Here is a 22,511-nt window from a genome sequence, read left to right as displayed (position 1 = left end):
TTGAAAGTGTTGGCAAATTTGGACTGTGATGCCGGCACACAATGGACTACTCGCTTCCAAATATATCATGGCATCTTTAACATTGACTTTGAAGCAAACGGTGCATATTTTTTCATGGTGAATACACACCGCAGTATTAAAACTAGGGCGGTCTTCCAAATTTTAACCGAATATCTGCAACTACCGCTCGGTGATGTCAATTATATTTTATTGATTTATAAGTATTTTGGACTGTTCACAATGTTTCTTGTGTTTGTAGGCTGATGATTTAAAGCAAAAACTAAAAGAATGTGAAGGCAATCACAAGGTGCGTATTCTCAGTGCAATGTCATTAATAAAACGTGTACAGATGTGCATTGATGTCATCCAGTTTCAGGAATAACAAGTGTTGGTCTTATACAGCATCTTGCGGTTATCTCACTTAAGATGTCAATCCGTTTAACGTATTTTGAAAATGCATTTAAAATAGAAAACAACCTTTCTACTTTTAAAATCATGTGCGATTTAAAAAAGATTAACGGCACACATAGACTCAGCAATCCTTGAAAAAATGTCATCAACCTCTTTGGGTCATGACTTGATTTGTGTTTTCTTGTCAATCAACCTTCACCGTCAGCAGTGTGGTGTGTGGAGCGGGATGTAATGATTTCCTGGCGGCCCTCGGCTGCTTGCCATTGCTGCATTAGCATTGTTGCTGCATTGGCATTGCTGCCCCGCCCATGCTGCTAATGCTGCTGAGACACTTTATAAACAGTTTGCCTTTAGAGGCTAACCCCGTTTTCCTGATGACGACCGCTTTTGTTGCGATCGAAACGTCGTGATATTTTTATTCACTTTATTTTTATTTTTTCTATCTACGTGACTTTACCGAAAGAACCATTGAATATGCCGTGCATGTGTTCTTGCAATGTGTTTTGGACCTAATCTCTGTAGCGTGTGTGATTTTAGGTCAAAGAGCAGAGATGGTCAGTTAGCCTGGAGCAAAGCCAGAAGCTGTGTCGGAGTTTGCAGTGCGAACTGGCTGAGAGCCAGAGGGATTCGGCCAACAAGGATGTGCTTATCCAGAACCTAAAATCACAGGTGAGCAGGTCCTATAACATTCTATTCAGTTAAGCACATTCCAATCTGCTTAGGTCGATCGGTGCTGTTCAAGTCATTCCTGAATGCTGTCCAATCTTGAAGCCTCGGCTTTTAATTATCATTGTATTTTTGGCAGATGGTGTCTGCTCGAGTCGGCAAGAAGTTGCGTCTCCCGTCCACGGATATGGATTGCAGGGTGTCCGCTGTCTCCCACGGCACTGATAAAGTTGTGTGCAGGGCAAGCCGTGACCGCCTCACGTCGGTTAAGGCCAGCGGTGGGGGTGGTGGTGCGACTTTCACTTCAGTAGCGGGTGGTAAGGGGCAGGCTGAATTGGAGAATGTCCAAGTGTCTGCGAGAGGCTGCCGCACTAGCAAGCGCAATGGGAGCACTGCCGCCCGGCGGAAGGAGAGCGATGAGCTGAGTACAGACTCCCTAGATGAGTCGGGCACGGTGGAGCACCACTGCTCCAAACAGATCATCCACATCAAGGTGTGCACAATGATGAGGCTGCTTTCAGTAATTCTTTCGTTCAGTGTCCTTCAAATAGGTTTGTCCTTTTGCAATAGATCTGTGTGCTTTTCGTCAAGAGTTAAATTTTAATTTCTCAGATTTTTTTTGTCTCAGATTTTAGAATTGTTTTTCTATTGACTGTCAAAAAAATTAAGTTTTCTTGGGCAGGACACAGTTATGCCCTCCCTTCTCTTTGCTTGTTAAACGTTGACCCCTTTATAGGAGCTTCTGCACTGGTTTTAAACATTCAGCCTGGTCTCCCTACAACCCACCCTGGGATTAATCAGGCTGGATTGCGTGACAAGCTCACAGATCCTTGAAAGTTCTGGACACAGTCCCATCATTGAGCTCCTCCGGCAGGTAGGCAAAGCTGCGTTGGCTGGCTCATGTAGCGGCATGCCCAGCCACCACATGCCCAAGCAGCACGGGCGTGATAAGAGATGGGATTGTGGTATAGAATAATGCGGTGCTGAGTGGAATTTTTAACACGTAGTGGAATTAGCCAATGATTGTTACCAGCGTGGTCAGCCTCTGTAGAAAAGGCTCATGAAGAATGCTAGAGGGCAGTTGGAGGCAGTCGCCCTCCAATAAAACAAGAGGCATATGGCTAAAACGCAGCAAGTTGGCACAGTAGGGATCACAGGTGGAGCGTCTGTCAGTCATCTCAGCAGTCAACCCATACCAACTGGGTCTGTGCTGTCATCTGTCAGTGAGCCTTTGACACTTCGCATGACCTCAAAGTGCACCTATCCTGGCATAAGCTTCCTCGTGACATAACTGCCACTCAGTGGCGAATTGCAGTGGTTGTGGCTGTGGGAAGCAATGTCAGTATGTGTGTGTGTAACTGGAATTCTGTTTTAGGAATTGAGCAGAGACCCTCAGGAGTGCGACACTACCCAGGTCTGGGGTGCCGGGTCTACACGTGATTCTCTGCTGGCAGAGCGAACGGCGTGTACAGTGCCCAGCGGGGTGCAGGGGCACAAGAGTAGTGCTGGTTTGGCTTGCATTCATTCACCGTGGCTGGATTTATTCTGCTCGCACTTAGTCATTTATTCACCATTATCCCATTCACATTTTATAAATACTGCAGTATTGATTAAGGTGATGATCCAGTTCAAACTGCAAACCTCCATAACAAGCGGCGATCATCTTACCGCTGGGCTGTGTCACTTCCCTGAACTGGGAGAACCAAGACCGAAAGTAATAAAACTAATACTCAGCATGTGCGTGGCAGGAGAGGACACGTCGTTTGAGCTGGGCTCCATTGCGGATGAGGAGGATGATATAAGTGAACGCATCGCGGAGCTGCAGTCGAGGAACATGCGCTGTGCCCCGCACATGAAGTCTTCCTACCCAGTGGAGACGCAGGTGAGTGGGGGACCGTACACTCTGCACTCAAGCAACTGTGACTGATAAGAAACAATTATGCTTATATTTCGATTTAAAGCTTTCGTGACTGCAAGGATTAATCTTTTTGGTTCTTTCGGTAAAGTCACGTAGAATGAGAATAAAACAATAAAACAAAATAAGACAATAAAATTCTCACGACGTTTCTCATTCTGTATGACTTTAAAAGAAAGAACCAAGAAGAATTATGCTTATTTCAAGGATATCCCTTTCTACAACCCACAATGACCAGCGTGGTGAATTATGGAGAGATCATCCAGCAGTGGATTGATACAAAGTTGTATATTATTTTTAAAATGTATTAATAAATCAATATAATGTCTTATTTTCCCCTTAATATTTGCCCTTACGTAAAAGTAAAGTTTGGCAGGGTAGCATTCACAATATACACTACAGAACTTTCTATACGTTCTTAATGGGCTGTGGACTTGGGTAAAACCGTATCGGGCACAGAACATTAAATTTCGATTTAAAGCTTTCGTGACTGCAATGATTCATCTTCTTTGGTTCTTTCGGTAAAGTCACGTAGAATGAGAATAAAATAATAAATTGATAAAATAAAATAACACAATAATATTCTCACGACGTTTCGGCCACAACACAAGCGGCCTTCATCAGGTGAAGGGAGCGAGATTGTCTGGTAGGACAGCGCTGGAGTGAGAGAGCCACGTTCAGATCACGGCTTTTAAGCTGTGTGAGAGGAACAAAGAGCCTTGAAGGAATTAGCATCAAATTTAGCATTGAAAAGGCTGAATGATTAGCTTGTGACTGGTCACAGAAATAGCTATGTTAAAAGTTGAAGCATACACCTCCGCAGAGGTACCCATTGTTAAAAGGAATTAGCATAGAATTTAGCATTGAAATAGCTAAATTAAGGCATTCGCTTGTAGCTGCTACAGAAATAGTTACGTTGAAGTCAGAGCATACACATTCACCGAGGCACTTAGTACAAATCAAAACAGGAGAATTTAGCATTGAAATAACTAGGCGAATTTAGCATTGAGCTATTCACAGTACTATATAGTGAACCAATAAAAACTAAAATATAAATTACCTTCATGTTATCAATAAACTCTATATTCTCCAATCAGCTAAGCTACCAACCATAAGTCGTTATATATCACAATGCTATATGGCGAAAAAATGGGTGGATTCTTACCCTCAAATTTCCGTACCACAGATAGCTACGGGCCCCGTTCAGACGGACGAGTTCGTCCATGGTCGGAACAGAGGAGGGGGAGAGAGACAGCTGCGAAGCCCTAGTATACTCCATGTTGTAAACCATACCATTAACCGTGGTGTGAGAGGTATTAAGAGGCAATGCTGGCGAAAGAGCTGCGGTCTGAAGGTCATCGTAAAATTACAATTAATTAAGAACAGAAATGATTTAACACATCTTTCCAGTGGTTACTAAGCCTGAATCCATCTTCTCGGTTGAAATTGTCTCTGTGCTTGTATATGTGAATGGCCTCATGAACGAATCTCTCATGGTAGCCAGTTGGTTTGCAAAGAACCTCCGTCTTGGAGAAGTCAATGTCATGTGAGCCCACTGAATTGTAACAGTGATCTGCCACGGCAGAGGAGTTCGTCTTACCGTGTTTCAAGTCTGCTTTATGTTCGCGGATGCGGTCCGAGATATGTCTTTTGGTTTCTCCAATGTAGCTACTACCACAGAGGCACCTTAGTTTGTAAACGCCCGGGTACTGTATGTCTGGAAGAGCATCTTTTACAGATGGAACTAAATCACGGATTTTGTGTACTGTGTTGAATCGGACCTGGATCTTGTGTTTATTCAGGATTTTGGAGATCTTTTTAGTGACCCCTGCAATGTAGGGTAAGGTGATGGTTTTGAGTGGCTCCACAAGAGGATCCTTCTTCATGACTGGAGTGATGGCTTTGTGGATTGTGTAGTCGGAGTAGCCATTAGCCCTGAGAGCCTGGTGTACGTGCTTGAGTTCACTGGTAATGTGTTCCTGGTCGGAAATGCATTGGGCTCTATGGTATAGAGTCTTGATGAGGCAGTTCTTCTGGGATGGATGGTGGTGGGAATCCGGTTTCAAGTAAGCATCTGTATGGGTAGCTTTCCTGTAGACAGAGTGGCTCATTGAACCATCATGTCTCCTTATAATTAAGACATCCAGAAAGGGTAGTTTGCCATCTTTTTCGACCTCCATGGTAAATCTGATGGCTGGGTGTATGGAATTGATGTGGTCGCGGAATTGGTCTAGAGCAGGCTGGCCATGTGGCCAGATGACAAAGGTGTCATCAACGTACCTCTTCCATAAGGTCGGGCGTAGAGTGGCAGTCTGGATGGCGTCAGTTTCAAATTTTTCCATGAATACGTTGGCTACAACCGGAGATAGGGGGGAGCCCATTGGGGTGCCCTCAGTTTGTTTGTAGAAAGTTCCATTCCAGGTGAAGTCTGTGTTGGTTAAGCAATGTCTCACCAGGGGGGGTACATCAGTATGCAGTCCTTGATGAACCAGGTCTTCAATGATAGCGATGGTGTCAGGTACCGGGACTTTGGTGAACAAGGACACCACATCAAAACTGACAAGCAGGTCGTTTGGGGACAGGGAAATGTCTTTGATTGTCGATACCACATGGCCAGCCTGCTCTAGACCAATTCCGCGACCACATCAATTCCATACACCCAGCCATCAGATTTACCATGGAGGTCGAAAAAGATGGCAAACTACCCTTTCTGGATGTCTTAATTAAAAGGAGACATGATGGTTCAATGAGCCACTCTGTCTACAGGAAAGCTACCCATACAGATGCTTACTTGAAACCGGATTCCCACCACCATCCATCCCAGAAGAACTGCCTCATCAAGACTCTATACCATAGAGCCCAATGCATTTCCGACCAGGAACACATTACCAGTGAACTCAAACACGTACACCAGGCTCTCAGGGCTAATGGCAACTCCGACTGCACAATCCGCAAAGCCATCACTCCAGTCATGAAGAAGGATCCTCTTGTGGAGCCACTCAAAACCATCACCTTACCCTACATTGCAGGGGTCACTAAAAAGATCTCCAAAATCCTGAATAAACACAAGATCCAGGTCCGATTCAACACAGTACACAAAATCCGTGATTTAGTTCCATCTGTAAAAGATGCTCTTCCAGACATACAGTACCCGGGCGTTTACAAACTAAAGTGCCTCTGTGGTAGTAGCTACATTGGAGAAACCAAAAGACATATCTCGGATCGCATCCGCGAACATAAAGCAGACTTGAAACACGGTAAGACGAACTCCTCTGCCGTGGCAGATCACTGTTACAATTCAGTGGGCTCACATGACATTGACTTCTCCAAGACGGAGGTTCTTTGCAAACCAACTGGCTACCATGAGAGATTCGTTCATGAGGCCATTCACATATACAAGCACAGAGACAATTTCAACCGAGAAGATGGATTCAGGCTTAGTAACCACTGGAAAGATGTGTTAAATCATTTCTGTTCTTAATTAATTGTAATTTTACGATGACCTTCAGACCGCAGCTCTTTCGCCAGCATTGCCTCTTAATACCTCTCACACCACGGTTAATGGTATGGTTTACAACATGGAGTATACTAGGGCTTCGCAGCTGTCTCTCTCCCCCTCCTCTGTTCCGACCATGGACGAACTCGTCCGTCTGAACGGGGCCCGTAGCTATCCGTGGTACGGAAATTTGAGGGTAAGAATCCACCCATTTTTTCGCCATATAGCATTGTGATATATAACGACTTATGGTTGGTAGCTTAGCTGATTGGAGAATATAGAGTTTATTGATAACATGAAGGTAATTTATATTTTAGTTTTTATTGGTTCACTATATAGTACTGTGAATAGCTCAATGCTAAATTCGCCTAGTTATTTCAATGCTAAATTCTCCTGTTTTGATTTGTACTAAGTGCCTCGGTGAATGTGTATGCTCTGACTTCAACGTAACTATTTCTGTAGCAGCTACAAGCGAATGCCTTAATTTAGCTATTTCAATGCTAAATTCTATGCTAATTCCTTTTAACAATGGGTGCCTCTGCGGAGGTGTATGCTTCAACTTTTAACATAGCTATTTCTGTGACCAGTCACAAGCTAATCATTCAGCCTTTTCAATGCTAAATTTTATGCTAATTCCTTCGTCAAGGCTCTTTGTTCCTCTCACACAGCTTAAAAGCCGTGATCTGAACGTGGCTCTCTCACTCCAGCGCTGTCCTACCAGACAGTCTCGCTCCCTTCACCTGATGAAGGCCGCTTGTGTTGTGGCCGAAACGTCGTGAGAATATTATTGTGTTATTTTATTTTATCAATTTATTATTTTATTCTCATTCTACGTGACTTTACCGAAAGAACCAAAGAACACAGAACATTAGTCTAGGATTGCGCCAGACTTGCATACAAATATATGATCAGCTGCTTATTATATAGTTAGTAGACTAGCATTTCAGACATTTGGCCTTGAGCTTTTAAAAAGCACAATTTAGCTTTGAATAATGAATATTGTCAAAAACATTAGCCAATGTAGATACTCTTTAGTTTAACACGTAGGCTTTCGCGACCAATATTATTCATAATAAAGGTTTTTGGGTTAGATCGCGTTATTTATAAATGTGTCGTAACCCTCCACCACCCGACACGGCCAATCAGCAAAAAAGTGTCATGTTGACAAAAGACAAATAATTCACTACTTTAGCCCACCGGTGTGTTGAAGAGTGAATCCACAACATTTACAGTTTGAGTACGACGTTTCGCTGGTAATTACATCCAGCATCATCGGGCAATTCGCCAGAATGGTAAAGCCCTCGCTTGCTCCCGGTCTTAAATAGAGCAGCAGGGTGACGTCATTTAACTCATTTCAGGTGCAGTGATTTGGGGGGGGGGGATTGTAATTATGTAATTGATTGGTAATCAGTCAATGGTTATGATTAGTAATGAGTTGTAGATTAGTAATTAATTGTAATGTGTGTTATTGTGATTATATGCTATGTTAGTAATCCGTTAATTAGTATGTGTTTCCCCTATAAGGAATTGTAATATGTATTATTTAATAATACGCTTCCAAGCCGCACTAAGCCTGTAGCCATCAGAGCGATTAAAGTTATTTTTATTCCTCTCAATTTCAATGGATTTTCTAATTAGTCTTTGCCAGTAATAATTAGTTTTACACAACACTTCAACGTTAAAATCAATTGAGTTTCCTTGTTGGCAAGCATGTTCTGCCACTGCCGACAGTTGTGTTTGAGATAATTTAATATTTCTTTGATGTTCTTTTAGTCTTATGCTGATGTTACGTCCCATCTGTCCAATATAGCATCTGCCACATAAACAATTAATCCGATATACACCTTCTGTTGATAATTTAGGTAATGCGTCTTTAGTGCAAGATACTAGTTTTTGAATTTTGTGTACTGTACCAAATCTTACTGTAATGTTTTGCTTTTGCAAAACACGGGTTAATTTGTCAGTTACTCCTGAGATATATAGAATTTTTATTGTTTTAACAATCTGATCGCTTTCAGCAGTATTGCTTTGCGATCGTGATTTGGCATTCAGTGCTCTCTTAATTTGAGCATTATTGTAGCCATTCTGTCGTAGTGCTTCTTTAACGTGTTTGATCTCTCTCACTAGACTTTCACCATCTGACACTGTTTTAGCCTGATGTATGAGCGTCTTGATAAGAGAGGATTTCTGAGCTGGATGATGATGCGAATCTGCATTCAGATAGGCATCAGTATGCGTTTGCTTTCTGTAAACGCTGTGTGTTATTTTACTGTTTAGGCCATGTCCAAGCAAAATATCTAGGAACGGGAGTGTGTTATTCACCTCCATTTCCATGGTGAACTGGATGGCCGGGTTTTGTGCATTGAGATGATTTAGAAAATCATTAAGTGTATCTTTACCATGTGGCCAGACAACAAAAGTGTCATCCACATATCTAAACCAAAAAGATGGTTTTAATGTGCTCGAGGCAAGTGCAATATATGTGTAATGAGGACTTGACACACTTCTCTTGAGATGGCACTTTATTGAACACGCGTTCACTTGACATCAGGCGGAGATCCCACTGCAAAAGCCCCGAGTCTCCCGCGCATCTCTATTATATATCAAGACGAGGCCACGCCGTCCTACTCAATCATTCTCGCTGACTCTGGACGCTCCCTCTACATGCAGACTTGGCCGTTCTTTTCCGTCACCTGACCACACTCCCTTCTCGAACATTCCTGTAGCCACCAGTCCATTCGCACTGCAGGCTGACTCCTGTGGCCACTAGTCCCCTCACACTACATGCAGGCCCTATTGTCATTACATATGCATAATAAATTAGACACGTATATTGGGATGTTTAACATTATGGGCTTAAACTTCACATACACAACAAATAAGTTTGATTTCTTGTAGGAAGCCAGCATGACTGCAGTTAACATCGTTATAACTATGCTTTTGTTCATGCAAGAAACTGACACCATGTTGGCGTTTGTTTGTATCTGTCCTTCACCATGTGGGTAGGTAGGGGCTGTTGTGGTGCTGAGGCTGCGTGTTTGTGTGTTTGTAGACATGTGTACAGACGACAGATGAGCAAATGAAACAGGGCGACCCCGTGGAGACGCTGCGCAGAGCTTCCATGTTGAGCTGCACTGGGCAAGAAAGACATTCACAGGTCCACACTTTGCTCCGACACTGCGCCGGAGGGGGTGATGTGGCAAACAACAATGCCCGGACGCTTTTGTCTCCCCAGTACTGATGTTTAAATGCAGCATCAGGTACTCATTTATTGCTGAATTTGCCTAGGAGAGGCCCAAGACCGGTTCATATATTTGTCACTGATGTTGGCTGTGAGCAGGAATAATCGCTGTGCTACCGCATGACAGTAATTTATTTTGGGTTAGATCCTTGTAGGGGTTTATACCAATATTTTAACATAACCCTTCACCCATTTGGCTAATCAACAAGCCGATTTTGCTGAATAACTAAATCAATTAGCATATTTCCCCACATGGCAGCTTGATATGATTGACTCTGCAATCAAGAGTTCCGTTCAAAATTTACATTATAGATACAGGCTAACCAAAAAGAAACTATGAATTGGATGATATATTTTAAGTATTTTTCAATTGTTAATGTCAAATATGGATGTTATTCTTATGGCGTTAATTAGTGGAAATGGAATGTGGTGAGTGTTCATTTATGCAAAGTTAATCAAAGCGTAGTAATGGTGTCCTTATTTAATTATTCACAGTCTGACAGACATCCCCCATAACCAGAATTGCTCTGCCCCCAATTACTCTGGCTTGGAGAGGTTTCACTGAATTCTGTTTGGGCCACAGAGGCAAATGACCATTGTTGACTGACCACAAAAAGTGGCACTTATTTTATTGATCCCAAGGCGATGATTTGCTGAGTTGACCCTTGACCAGGATTTAAACCTTCAACGTTGAGTTAAATGCTCTAGCCACAGTGGCACTGGTTAAGGCTGTGCATGTGTGATTCAATATGAGGGAACAGTAAGAATTAAAAACGGACAATGAAAAATAAAAACTACTTGCACAGTGAGAACCTTGACTGCTGCATATTGTTGGGTGATCCCACGGAACATGTGTGCATGCTTTGTGACGGCAGAGCTTGGCTCCACGACGGTTCACCTTAGTGCCCAGGGGTCACGTGAGTCCCTCCGGCTTGTGGTCGCTCAAGTCCACGGTGGACAGAAGGCCGGCCACCAACATGGCCACTTTGCTCTCGGACACGGTGGCCAGGGAGAAGAAAGGGCCTCCTTCACAGGCCGCTACCTTCTCCAGGAAACGCCCTGCATCTTCAGGGCAGTTCTCACTGCAGGTCGGTGATAACCACGATATATTCTATAAAACAGCAATGCCCGTTCATCCACGCAGGTGTTAAATCGTGTTGCGACATTCACAAAGCTTGTGCAGTGACATGGACCACCGGTATCGCGTTCACCACTTGTTGCATAGGTTCACTGGTTGTCACTGCTGGTGTATTAACCATAAAACAATATGCGCCCTCCATTTCACAGTTTACATTAATGATCATTATTTTCGTCTCCCCCCTCCTCTTTTCCAAACATAGATGGACTCGTCCATCTGAATAACTGCCATATCGCTCTCCGTGGTGCTAACGTTAAAAAAACGCCACTTTTTTCAAATTTTCTTGCTGTGGTTTTCACACCTGATGATGATTGCTTGGGTTGCAGTCGAAACATCGTGAGAATTTTATTGTTTTATATTTTTATTATTTTATTGTTTCCCTTCTACATGACTTTACCGAAAGAACCAAGAATATGAATTCCTGCAGTCACGAAAGCTTTAAATCAAAATTAATGATCTCGTGATGTAATTCATAAGAGTAGGGCATTTTTTATGGTGTCCTGGTCCAAATATGAAAAATTACATGCAAATTAATCAGTTTGAATATGCCCGGACTGCATAAACTTCAGGGACCTCCTTAAAAAGTTATGAAGGTAAACGCTTTCTTAGGTAAACGTGTGTAATAAATAAATAATAGACTGGAGAAACTGATCTTAGAATCTGTGTCTATTATATCTGACCAGATATTTTATTTATATTCATATTCTTAGTTCTTTCGGTAAAGTCACGTTGAAGGGAAACAATAAAATAATAAAATATATGTAAAACAATAAAAATTCTAACGACGTTTCGACCATAACACAAACGGTCGTCTTCAGGTGTGTCGGTTTGCATAAATTTATTAATTTGTAAACGGTGTGTTTATTTATTTATTTAAAAAACGTTAGCGCCATGCGCAGCGATTTGGCAGTTTATTTAGAAGGACTAGTCCATCTATGTTCTGAAAAGAGGAGGGGGGCGACGAATTTTTTTTTTTAATGTATGCTGTCTGAAAGCCACTGTAAGCGTGAATAATCAATTAAGACCTGAAATGGTTTATCAAATCTTTCCAATGATTGCTAAGCCAGAATCCATCTTCTCGGTTGAAATTGTCTCTGTGCTTGTATATGTGGATAGCCTCATGAACGAATCTCTCATGGTAGCCAGATGGCTTACAAAGAACCTCTGTCTTGGAAAAGTCAATGTCATGTGAGCCTACTGAATTATAACAATGATCTGCCACGGCCGAGGTGTTGGTCCTACCGTGTTTAAGGTCTGCTTTGTGTTCACGAATGCGGTCCGAGACATGGCGTTTGGTTTCTCCAATGTAACTACTACCATAGAGGCAACTTAAACAGATATTTTATTGTCATTGCAAAGAATCAAGGACAAGTGTATGTATGTTGAACTTCTTTCGCACCGTTCGCAGCCAACCATGCTAATTGAAGGTGTGGTATGTGAACCAACCACATCAAAATGTATCAGACACATCATTGGAATGGACCCAAGAGTTGAACAAATAAGGATGCATTGAGTAAGATGAATGTCCACAAGTTCAGTCTAAAAGATCAATCCAATCAACTGTTCAGTAAAATCACAAAAGTTTTCTTTCCTTGAGCAGCAAAATTTAAAAGTAGACTGCACCGAGTAAACATGAGACTATATCTACATGTAGTTTGTAAGCAAACATTCGCATTTTGACCATAAAAAAATAATTCCGTGCTTCACTACTCATTTGCTTTGTGTTGAATGTTTATTTGTACAGAACAAACGATTTCAAGGGGCAAGTATATCCAAACCTTATTGCTCAGAAGCAGAAAACCAAGGCAGTGGAGACTTTGAGTCATTTGAAAACATCATCCCAGAGGAGTCAGACTTTACAAATATCGAGGTACCTCATCCCCCACCCCTCGCTCCACATTTTCATGGTGCCGACTACTTATTAACCCAGAATCAGAATATTTATACTAGAGCAATCCGATGACCTATGAAGCTCTTTCTCACAAATGTCCTGCCAAGTGTTCACAGAAAAGGTCAATGTTGCTATCTGTAGTCTTAATGAAGTAATTTGCAGGATATTCTTAGCATTGGGTTGTTTGGCCAACACCAGTTATGTTCAATGTTTATTTTTAATATGGGAGGAAACCGTAGAAGCTGGGTGACAACCATGCAGAACAGGGGGAGAACATAGATACTCAGGAATTGGACCGATGTCCTTTTTTCTGTGAAGCACACGTGTTCCCACTGCACATCCTGCTGCCATTGTATCTAATGGAACATAAATATCAGTGGAAAACAGAAATCCACAGCCAGCAGATCGTAACTTAATCGCTTTGACTGAGCGTCACTTCCACCAGGCTTATGTGATTTGAGAAAACTCACTACTATTAGCCACTTCAAGAAATGTATGCTAAGGGATACTCAGCAATGGGTCTGTGTATCATATATAATTGTGTGGTGTCATTAGAGCTACAACATGCTTGTCAAAACGTACTATAACATGGCACTTATAATTCGTTATCTTTGAGGAACATAATACAAGACCAATAATACTTTATAAAATATACTGCATATTTTATAAAAGTGGTATTGAGGAACATAATACAAGACTAACTATACTTTATAAAATATAATGTATATTTAATAAAAGTGGCATTCTTATGGATTGCACTTCCCATGCTCGTGTGAGCCATTTGTGGGTGAGAAACCACTTTAAATTGACTACCATATTGAATTGTACAAAGAGTTGTGCATGAACATAGCTTGCAAGTCCCTTCAGGTGGTTGGTGATGAGATGTTTTGAGTCGTTGTTCTTGCTTATCTGTCAGACATTGACCATTCGCAGCAGCGCACGGATATTAACCAAGAATTCGACCACTAGCTTGACTCACACTAGAAATGTATTCACTGATTCATTTATACATTCACAAGCATGTCTAATGAAGGCAACATGTAATCCTCTGAATTCCGACTTGCAGGCTTTGAGGCGGCAGAGTGTGGCTTTCCAGGTGCCAATCACTCCAAAGGTGAATCGTCAACTAAAACCCTTGCGCCGAATGGTGTTGGGAGCATCCAACAAAGCTGTAAAAACCCAGAAGAAGCACTGAAGCAATTTGTAAATGTAAACACAACAGGATAGATTGTCATGATAATCACTTTGCATCACCTTGGCTATGTCTCACATTTGTTGATGGATACCTTGCCAAATTATCATGGAAAAATCAGAATTTTTTTTACATTCATCAACACTTAAATGGAGCCCCATGTTCATATGTTAAAAATCTGTGAGTTTGTTTTGAACTCATGGGGGGTGTATAGCTATTTGCAGGCTGGAGAAATTTTTGTTTTTATCGTGTTTGGAGCTTTAAAATCCAAGCATGGTTTATTGGACCAAATGGTTTTGAATATGCAGACATTTTATTTGATACGGATCCTGACATTGCATTGGAATTTGCATTTCAGATTGTGTAATGAAAGCTGCGTGGAGGTGACTTGTTAACTGTACAAATAAAACGTTGATTTAATTATATTTTTTATCTGCTGTGTTCTCTGAACTGCGTAAGGATCGAAGCGTTTTTTAAGAAAGCGAATGGTTGTTTTATTTAGAGGGTTGTGTCCTGGGGTGGGTCTCTGTTTCTCTCTGTGTCCGCTAAATTAATTAACCAACATGGACGCCTGCTAAATGCATCCGTAGCAGCAGCTAATTACAGTGCTACTGCTGCTGTACCTGTATATCAGCAGAATGTGGTGCTTTTGAGGATGCTTCTGCTTGTTCCATCATCATCAGGTTCAAGCAATGATGAGTTTTGTATCAGCTAATGATGGGGATGCACCAGCAGCAGCACATATTGAGGATACCAAATCATCATCAACAGCAGTAAGTGATGTTGATAATTCTGCATCATTACTCGCTGATGATGCTTCTGCTGTTCCACCATCGGCAACATCATTGTGATCATCACCAGCAGCATAATCAGTAGTAGAAAGTGTTGATCATTACCTATTTTCCCGCATATAACTTGCGGGGTATACCACTTTTCACAAACAAAACAAGACCCTGCGGGGTATATGGATGTGCGGGCTATCCCAAAAATATTTTACACGTGTGACATGTCATAACTCATATTTTTTCATGGTAGGACTATCCATTATGCAACACTTACCTTTGACGAAAGCACTGCTGTATAAACCACTCGCACTAAAATTGCACATGTTATCACGTTTTAAATGAAGTATTTGTACAATTGAACGACAATGTTTTAAGTGCGTGCACTTTACCGGCGACGGGAGAGCTGGGGGGAGAGAGAGGTGGGGGGTGGGGCACAGCAAGATCTGCAGCGGCGACGGGAGAGCTTCTTTACTGTTTTAAGTTCACTCGTTTCCGATTAGTTTGTTTTCTTTGTGCACGTTATGATTTTAATGTTAACAATTGATAGTGGAATGTAATACAAATGCAAACTTCGTATTAATATGATGGAATTAAGCTGCAGTAACAACGTTAAAGATATGAATGCATGCGGGGTATATGGAGGCGCGGGCTATCTAAAATGTCGATTAAAAGCTTTCGTGACTGCAGGGATTCATATTGGTTCTTTCGGTAAAGTCACGTAGAATAAAAATAAAATAATAAAAATGAAACAATCAAATATAAATTCTCACGACGTTTTGGCCACAACACAAGTAGCCTTCAGGTGAAGAGGCAGAACTGTCGGCAAGACAGCGCTTCAGTGAACACAGCCAAGCTTTGGCCGCGTCTTTTAAGCTGGGTAGGAGGAGCAAAGCGCCTTGACGAAGGTGTTTACATATCAACAGAATAATTTAGCATTGAAGTAGCTATGTTAATGTGTTGGATTAGCATGATGTTAAAGTCAGAAATTAGCATGTAACTGGGGGATTAGCATGATGTTAGTGTGAGGGATTAGCATGTGACTGTCGGAACTATGTCGGAAAAAAGTGGCGGTTTCTTTTTCTTTTCAACGTTAGCACCACTGTGGTTAGCACCACTGTGGTTAGCACCACTGTGGTTAGCACCACTGTGGTTAGCACCACTGTGGTTAGCACCACTGTGGTTAGCACCACTGTGGTTAGCACCACCGGAAAGCGACGAGCTTTGTCCAGACGAACGAGTCCATCTATGCTCGGAACGGAGGAGGGAGGAGAGAAGAAACAGCAACGATGCGCTGCTCCGTCCTGTGTTGCGTTACTACTATGCTACAAACTAGACTACTATAAATTTCGATTTAAAGCTTTCGTGACTGCAATGATTCATCTTCTTTGGTTCTTTCGGTAAAGTCACGTAGAATGAGAATAAAATAATAAATTGATAAAATAAAATAACACAATAATATTCTCACGACGTTTCGGCCACAACACAAGCGGCCTTCATCAGGTGAAGGGAGCGAGACTGTCTGGTAGGACAGCGCTGGAGTGAGAGAGCCACGTTCAGATCACGGCTTTTAAGCTGTGTGAGAGGAACAAAGAGCCTTGACGAAGGAATTAGCATAAAATTTAGCATTGAAAAGGCTGAATGATTAGCTTGTGACTGGTCACAGAAATAGCTATGTTAAAAGTTAAAGCATACACATCCGCAGAGGCACCCATTGTTAAAAGGAATTAGCATAGAATTTAGCATTGAAATAGCTAAATTAAGGCATTCGCTTGTAACTGCTACAGAAATAGTTAGGTTGAAGTCAGAGCATACACATTCACCGAGGCACTTAGTACAAATCAAAACAGGAGAATTTAGTATTGAAATAACTAGGCGAATTTAGCATTGAAATAACTGGGTGATTTGCTAGTGACTGGTCACAGAAATGACTACAAATCTGAGCTATTCACAGTACTATATAGTGAACCAATAAAAACTAAAATATAAATTACCTTCATGTTATCAATAAACTCTATATTCTCCAATCAGCTAAGCTACCAACCATAAGTCGTTATATATCACAATGCTATATGGCGAAAAAATGGGTGGATTCTTACCCTCAAATTTCCGTACCACGGATAGCTACGGGCCCCGTTCAGACGGACGAGTTCGTCCATGGTCGGAACAGAGGAGGGGGAGAGAGACAGCTGCGAAGCCCTAGTATACTCCATGTTGTAAACCATACCATTAACCGTGGTGTGAGAGGTATTAAGAGGCAATGCTGGCGAAAGAGCTGCGGTCTGAAGGTCATCGTAAAATTACAATTAATTAAGAACAGAAATGATTTAACACATCTTTCCAGTGGTTACTGAGCCTGAATCCATCTTCTCGGTTGAAATTGTCTCTGTGCTTGTATATGTGAATGGCCTCATGAACGAATCTCTCATGGTAGCCAGTTGGTTTGCAAAGAACCTCCGTCTTGGAGAAGTCAATGTCATGTGAGCCCACTGAATTGTAACAGTGATCTGCCACGGCAGAGGAGTTCGTCTTACCGTGTTTCAAGTCTGCTTTATGTTCGCGGATGCGATCCGAGATATGTCTTTTGGTTTCTCCAATGTAGCTACTACCACAGAGGCACTTTAGTTTTTAAACGCCCGGGTACTGTATGTCTGGAAGAGCATCTTTTACAGATGGAACTAAATCACGGATTTTGTGTACTGTGTTGAATCGGACCTGGATCTTGTGTTTATTCAGGATTTTGGAGATCTTTTTAGTGACCCCTGCAATGTAGCGTAAGGTGATGGTTTTGAGTGGCTCCACAAGAGGATCCTTCTTCATGACTGGAGTGATGGCTTTGCGGATTGTGTAGTCGGAGTAGCCATTAGCCCTGAGAGCCTGGTGTACGTGTTTGAGTTCACTGGTAATGTGTTCCTGGTTGGAAATGCATTGGGCTCTATGGTATAGAGTCTTGATGAGGCAGTTCTTCTGGGATGGATGGTGGTGGGAATCCGGTTTCAAGTAAGCATCTGTATGGGTAGCTTTCCTGTAGACAGAGTGGCTCATTGAACCAGCATGTCTCCTTTTAATTAAGACATCCAGAAAGGGTAGTTTGCCATCTTTTTCGACCTCCATGGTAAATCTGATGGCTGGGTGTATGGAATTGATGTGTTCGCGGAATTGGTCTAGAGCAGGCTGGCCATGTGGCCAGATGACAAAGGTGTCATCAACGTACCTCTTCCATAAGGTCGGGCGTAGAGTGGCAGTCTGGATGGCGTCAGTTTCAAATTTTTCCATGAATACGTTGGCTACAACCGGAGATAGGGGGGAGCCCATTGGGGTGCCCTCAGTTTGTTTGTAGAAAGTTCCATTCCAGGTGAAGTATGTGTTGGTTAAGCAATGTCTCACCAGGGGGGGGGTACATCAGTATGCAGTCCTTGATGAACCAGGTCTTCAATGATAGCGATGGTGTCAGGTACCGGGACTTTGGTGAACAAGGACACCACATCAAAACTGACAAGCAGGTCGTTTGGGGACAGGGAAATGTCTTTGATTGTCGATACCAGGTGAGTAGAATTTAGTACCGCAGAGGTGGTTTTTCCAGTGAAAGGTCGCAGTATATCAGCCAGAAAACGTGCCAGTTTGTAGGTGGGGGAGCTGATAGTAGAGACGATGGGACGAAGGGGTGTATCTTCTTTGTGTATCTTTGGAAGGCCATATAATCTTGGTGGTCTGGCAGCAGAGGGTTTCAACAAGAACTGTTGGTTCTCATCAATTAATGCTGTTGAATCAGAGATAATTTTGTTCGTTTTGGTGACCAGGCTGTTGGTGGGATCTCTTTTTATTTTTGTATAGCTGCCATCATTGAGTAGTTCTTGAATTTTGTTGTTATATTCTGTTTTGTCCATGATGACAGTGGCATTGCCTTTGTCGGCTGAGAGAACGACAATATCATCCCTCTTTTTTAATTGAGATAATTCAAAACGTTCGTCTTTGCTGATGTTGCTAGGTGGCAACTTAGCGTTTTTGAGGGTTGCAGCGATTTCAGATCTTGCTACGTCTGCAGAGATGTGACTCAAGCCCTTGAGTGCAACGTCGACATGGGCAATGATATCATTAACCGGTAAGTGTCTCGGTGTGACAGCAAAGTTTAGACCTTTAGCTAAAACGGATTTCAGACCATCAGAAATGGAACTGTTACTGCGATTAATTACGACTTTGTTGACGTCTATCTTTTCGGTGTGTGGATCCGATTTTTTGCTGGAGAGGTGATTGAATTTGGAAATCAAATTGTCCCTACATTTGTTCGACATAGTGGCAGCCGAAGAGGTAGTCATATTGTCTACATGTTCCCAATCCGATGTAGACATTGTTGCTGTCAATTTTAAGTGTGATTTGTAGAGTGTCTTGTCTAACTGATCGAGTTCGGTGCGTGTAAGTCTGATTTTTTCCGAGATAAGAGCGAAGCTAGTTCTAGCTAGAATTCGTTTTGCATTGAGAGAAGTTGCAACAGCAGAGGTTAGTGTAAATGCGGTTGGTATTACCTTAGAGTCGCGGCATCTCTTCAGAAAGGTGAGAGACTCGATTAGTTGAGCCTTCTTATCCCGAAGTCTGTTGAATGATCTTAAGGATGTGTGGAATCCCTCCCCGTAGAGGCGGTTAAATTTCGATTTAAAGCTTTCGTGACTGCAATGATTCATCTTCTTTGGTTCTTTCGGTAAAGTCAATTTATTATTTTATTCTCATTCTACGTGACTTTACCGAAAGAACCAAAGAAGATGAATCATTGCAGTCACGAAAGCTTTAAATCGAAATTTAACCGCCTCTACGGGGAGGGATTCCACACATCCTTAAGATCATTCAACAGACTTCGGGATAAGAAGGCTCAACTAATCGAGTCTCTCACCTTTCTGAAGAGATGCCGCGACTCTAAGGTAATACCAACCGCATTTACACTAACCTCTGCTGTTGCAACTTCTCTCAATGCAAAACGAATTCTAGCTAGAACTAGCTTCGCTCTTATCTCGGAAAAAATCAGACTTACACGCACCGAACTCGATCAGTTAGACAAGACACTCTACAAATCACACTTAAAATTGACAGCAACAATGTCTACATCGGATTGGGAACATGTAGACAATATGACTACCTCTTCAGCTGCCACTATGTCGAACAAATGTAGGGACAATTTGATTTCCAAATTCAATCACCTCTCCAGCAAAAAATCGGATCCACACACCGAAAAGATAGACGTCAACGAAGTCGTAATTAATCGCAGTAACAGTTCCATTTCTGATGGTCTGAAATCCGTTTTAGCTAAAGGTCTAAACTTTGCTGTCACACCGAGACACTTACCGGTTAATGATATCATTGCCCATGTCGACGTTGCACTCAAGGGCTTGAGTCACATCTCTGCAGACGTAGCAAGATCTGAAATCGCTGCAACCCTCAAAAACGCTAAGTTGCCACCTAGCAACATCAGCAAAGACGAACGTTTTGAATTATCTCAATTAAAAAAGAGGGATGATATTGTCGTTCTCTCAGCCGACAAAGGCAATGCCACTGTCATCATGGACAAAACAGAATATAACAACAAAATTCAAGAACTACTCAACGATGGCAGCTATACAAAAATAAAAAGAGATCCCACCAACAGCCTGGTCACCAAAACGAACAAAATTATCTCTGATTCAACAGCATTAATTGATGAGAACAAACAGTTCTTGTTGAAACCCTCTGCTGCCAGACCACCAAGATTATATGGCCTTCCAAAGATACACAAAGAAGATACACCCCTTCGTCCCATCGTCTCTACTATCAGCTCCCCCACCTATAAACTGGCACGTTTTCTGGCTGATATACTGCGACCTTTCACTGGAAAAACCACCTCTGCGGTACTAAATTCTACTCACCTGGTATCGACAATCAAAGACATTTCCCTGTCCCCAAACGACCTGCTTGTCAGTTTTGATGTGGTGTCCTTGTTCACCAAAGTCCCGGTACCTGACACCATCGCTATCATTGAAGACCTGGTTCATCAAGGACTGCATACTGATGTACCCCCCCTGGTGAGACATTGCTTAACCAACACATACTTCACCTGGAATGGAACTTTCTACAAACAAACTGAGGGCACCCCAATGGGCTCCCCCCTATCTCCAGTTGTAGCCAACGTATTCATGGAAAAATTTGAAACTGACGCCATCCAGACTGCCACTCTACGCCCGACCTTATGGAAGAGGTACGTTGATGACACCTTTGTCATCTGGCCACATGGCCAGCCTGCTCTAGACCAATTCCGCGACCACATCAATTCCATACACCCAGCCATCAGATTTACCATGGAGGTCGAAAAAGATGGCAAACTACCCTTTCCGGATGTCTTAATTAAAAGGAGACATGATGGTTCAATGAGCCACTCTGTCTACAGGAAAGCTACCCATACAGATGCTTACTTGAAACCGGATTCCCACCACCATCCATCCCAGAAGAACTGCCTCATCAAGACTCTATACCATAGAGCCCAATGCATTTCCGACCAGGAACACATTACCAGTGAACTCAAACACGTACACCAGGCTCTCAGGGCTAATGGCAACTCCGACTACACAATCCGCAAAGCCATCACTCCAGTCATGAAGAAGGATCCTCTTGTGGAGCCACTCAAAACCATCACCTTACCCTACATTGCAGGGGTCACTAAAAAGATCTCCAAAATCCTGAATAAACACAAGATCCAGGTCCGATTCAACACAGTACACAAAATCCGTGATTTAGTTCCATCTGTAAAAGATGCTCTTCCAGACATACAGTACCCGGGCGTTTACAAACTAAAGTGCCTCTGTGGTAGTAGCTACATTGGAGAAACCAAAAGACATATCTCGGATCGCATCCGCGAACATAAAGCAGACTTGAAACACGGTAAGACGAACTCCTCTGCCGTGGCAGATCACTGTTACAATTCAGTGGGCTCACATGACATTGACTTCTCCAAGACGGAGGTTCTTTGCAAACCAACTGGCTACCATGAGAGATTCGTTCATGAGGCCATTCACATATACAAGCACAGAGACAATTTCAACCGAGAAGATGGATTCAGGCTCAGTAACCACTGGAAAGATGTGTTAAATCATTTCTGTTCTTAATTAATTGTAATTTTACGATGACCTTCAGACCGCAGCTCTTTCGCCAGCATTGCCTCTTAATACCTCTCACACCACGGTTAATGGTATGGTTTACAACATGGAGTATACTAGGGCTTCGCAGCTGTCTCTCTCCCCCTCCTCTGTTCCGACCATGGACGAACTCGTCCGTCTGAACGGGGCCCGTAGCTATCCGTGGTACGGAAATTTGAGGGTAAGAATCCACCCATTTTTTCGCCATATAGCATTGTGATATATAACGACTTATGGTTGGTAGCTTAGCTGATTGGAGAATATAGAGTTTATTGATAACATGAAGGTAATTTATATTTTAGTTTTTATTGGTTCACTATATAGTACTGTGAATAGCTCAGATTTGTAGTCATTTCTGTGACCAGTCACTAGCAAATCACCCAGTTATTTCAATGCTAAATTCGCCTAGTTATTTCAATGCTAAATTCTCCTGTTTTGATTTGTACTAAGTGCCTCGGTGAATGTGTATGCTCTGACTTCAACCTAACTATTTCTGTAGCAGTTACAAGCGAATGCCTTAATTTAGCTATTTCAATGCTAAATTCTATGCTAATTCCTTTTAACAATGGGTGCCTCTGCGGATGTGTATGCTTTAACTTTTAACATAGCTATTTCTGTGACCAGT

At 42.3% G+C, this 22,511-nt stretch overlaps 1 protein-coding gene across 2 annotated transcripts in view; it reads left to right on the top strand.

Moving 5' to 3' along the window:
* LOC116943056 (uncharacterized) overlaps positions 1-14,375 on the top strand; it is a 50,397-nt gene extending 36,022 nt beyond the window's left edge. For both annotated transcript variants that reach the window (XM_032955692.2, XM_076067371.1), the window contains exons 14-22: positions 260-307; positions 949-1,080; positions 1,217-1,570; positions 2,453-2,585; positions 2,826-2,959; positions 9,541-9,645; positions 10,605-10,817; positions 12,612-12,737; positions 13,825-14,375. In XM_032955692.2, the coding sequence (XP_032811583.1) occupies positions 260-307; positions 949-1,080; positions 1,217-1,570; positions 2,453-2,585; positions 2,826-2,959; positions 9,541-9,645; positions 10,605-10,817; positions 12,612-12,737; positions 13,825-13,953 (1,374 nt within the window). In that variant the 3' untranslated portion in view covers positions 13,954-14,375. The remainder of the gene's footprint in view (positions 1-259; positions 308-948; positions 1,081-1,216; positions 1,571-2,452; positions 2,586-2,825; positions 2,960-9,540; positions 9,646-10,604; positions 10,818-12,611; positions 12,738-13,824) is intronic.
* Positions 14,376-22,511: the final 8,136 nt, after the last annotated feature.

Source organism: Petromyzon marinus, chromosome 16 (assembly GCF_048934315.1).
Source record: "Petromyzon marinus isolate PM22_M1 ecotype Great Lakes invasive population chromosome 16, UKy_Petmar_22M1.pri1.0, whole genome shotgun sequence".
Taxonomy (NCBI): domain Eukaryota; kingdom Metazoa; phylum Chordata; class Hyperoartia; order Petromyzontiformes; family Petromyzontidae; genus Petromyzon; species Petromyzon marinus.
The sequence above is the reverse complement of the archived record's forward strand: the minus strand, read 5'-3'. Positions and strand labels throughout refer to the sequence as shown.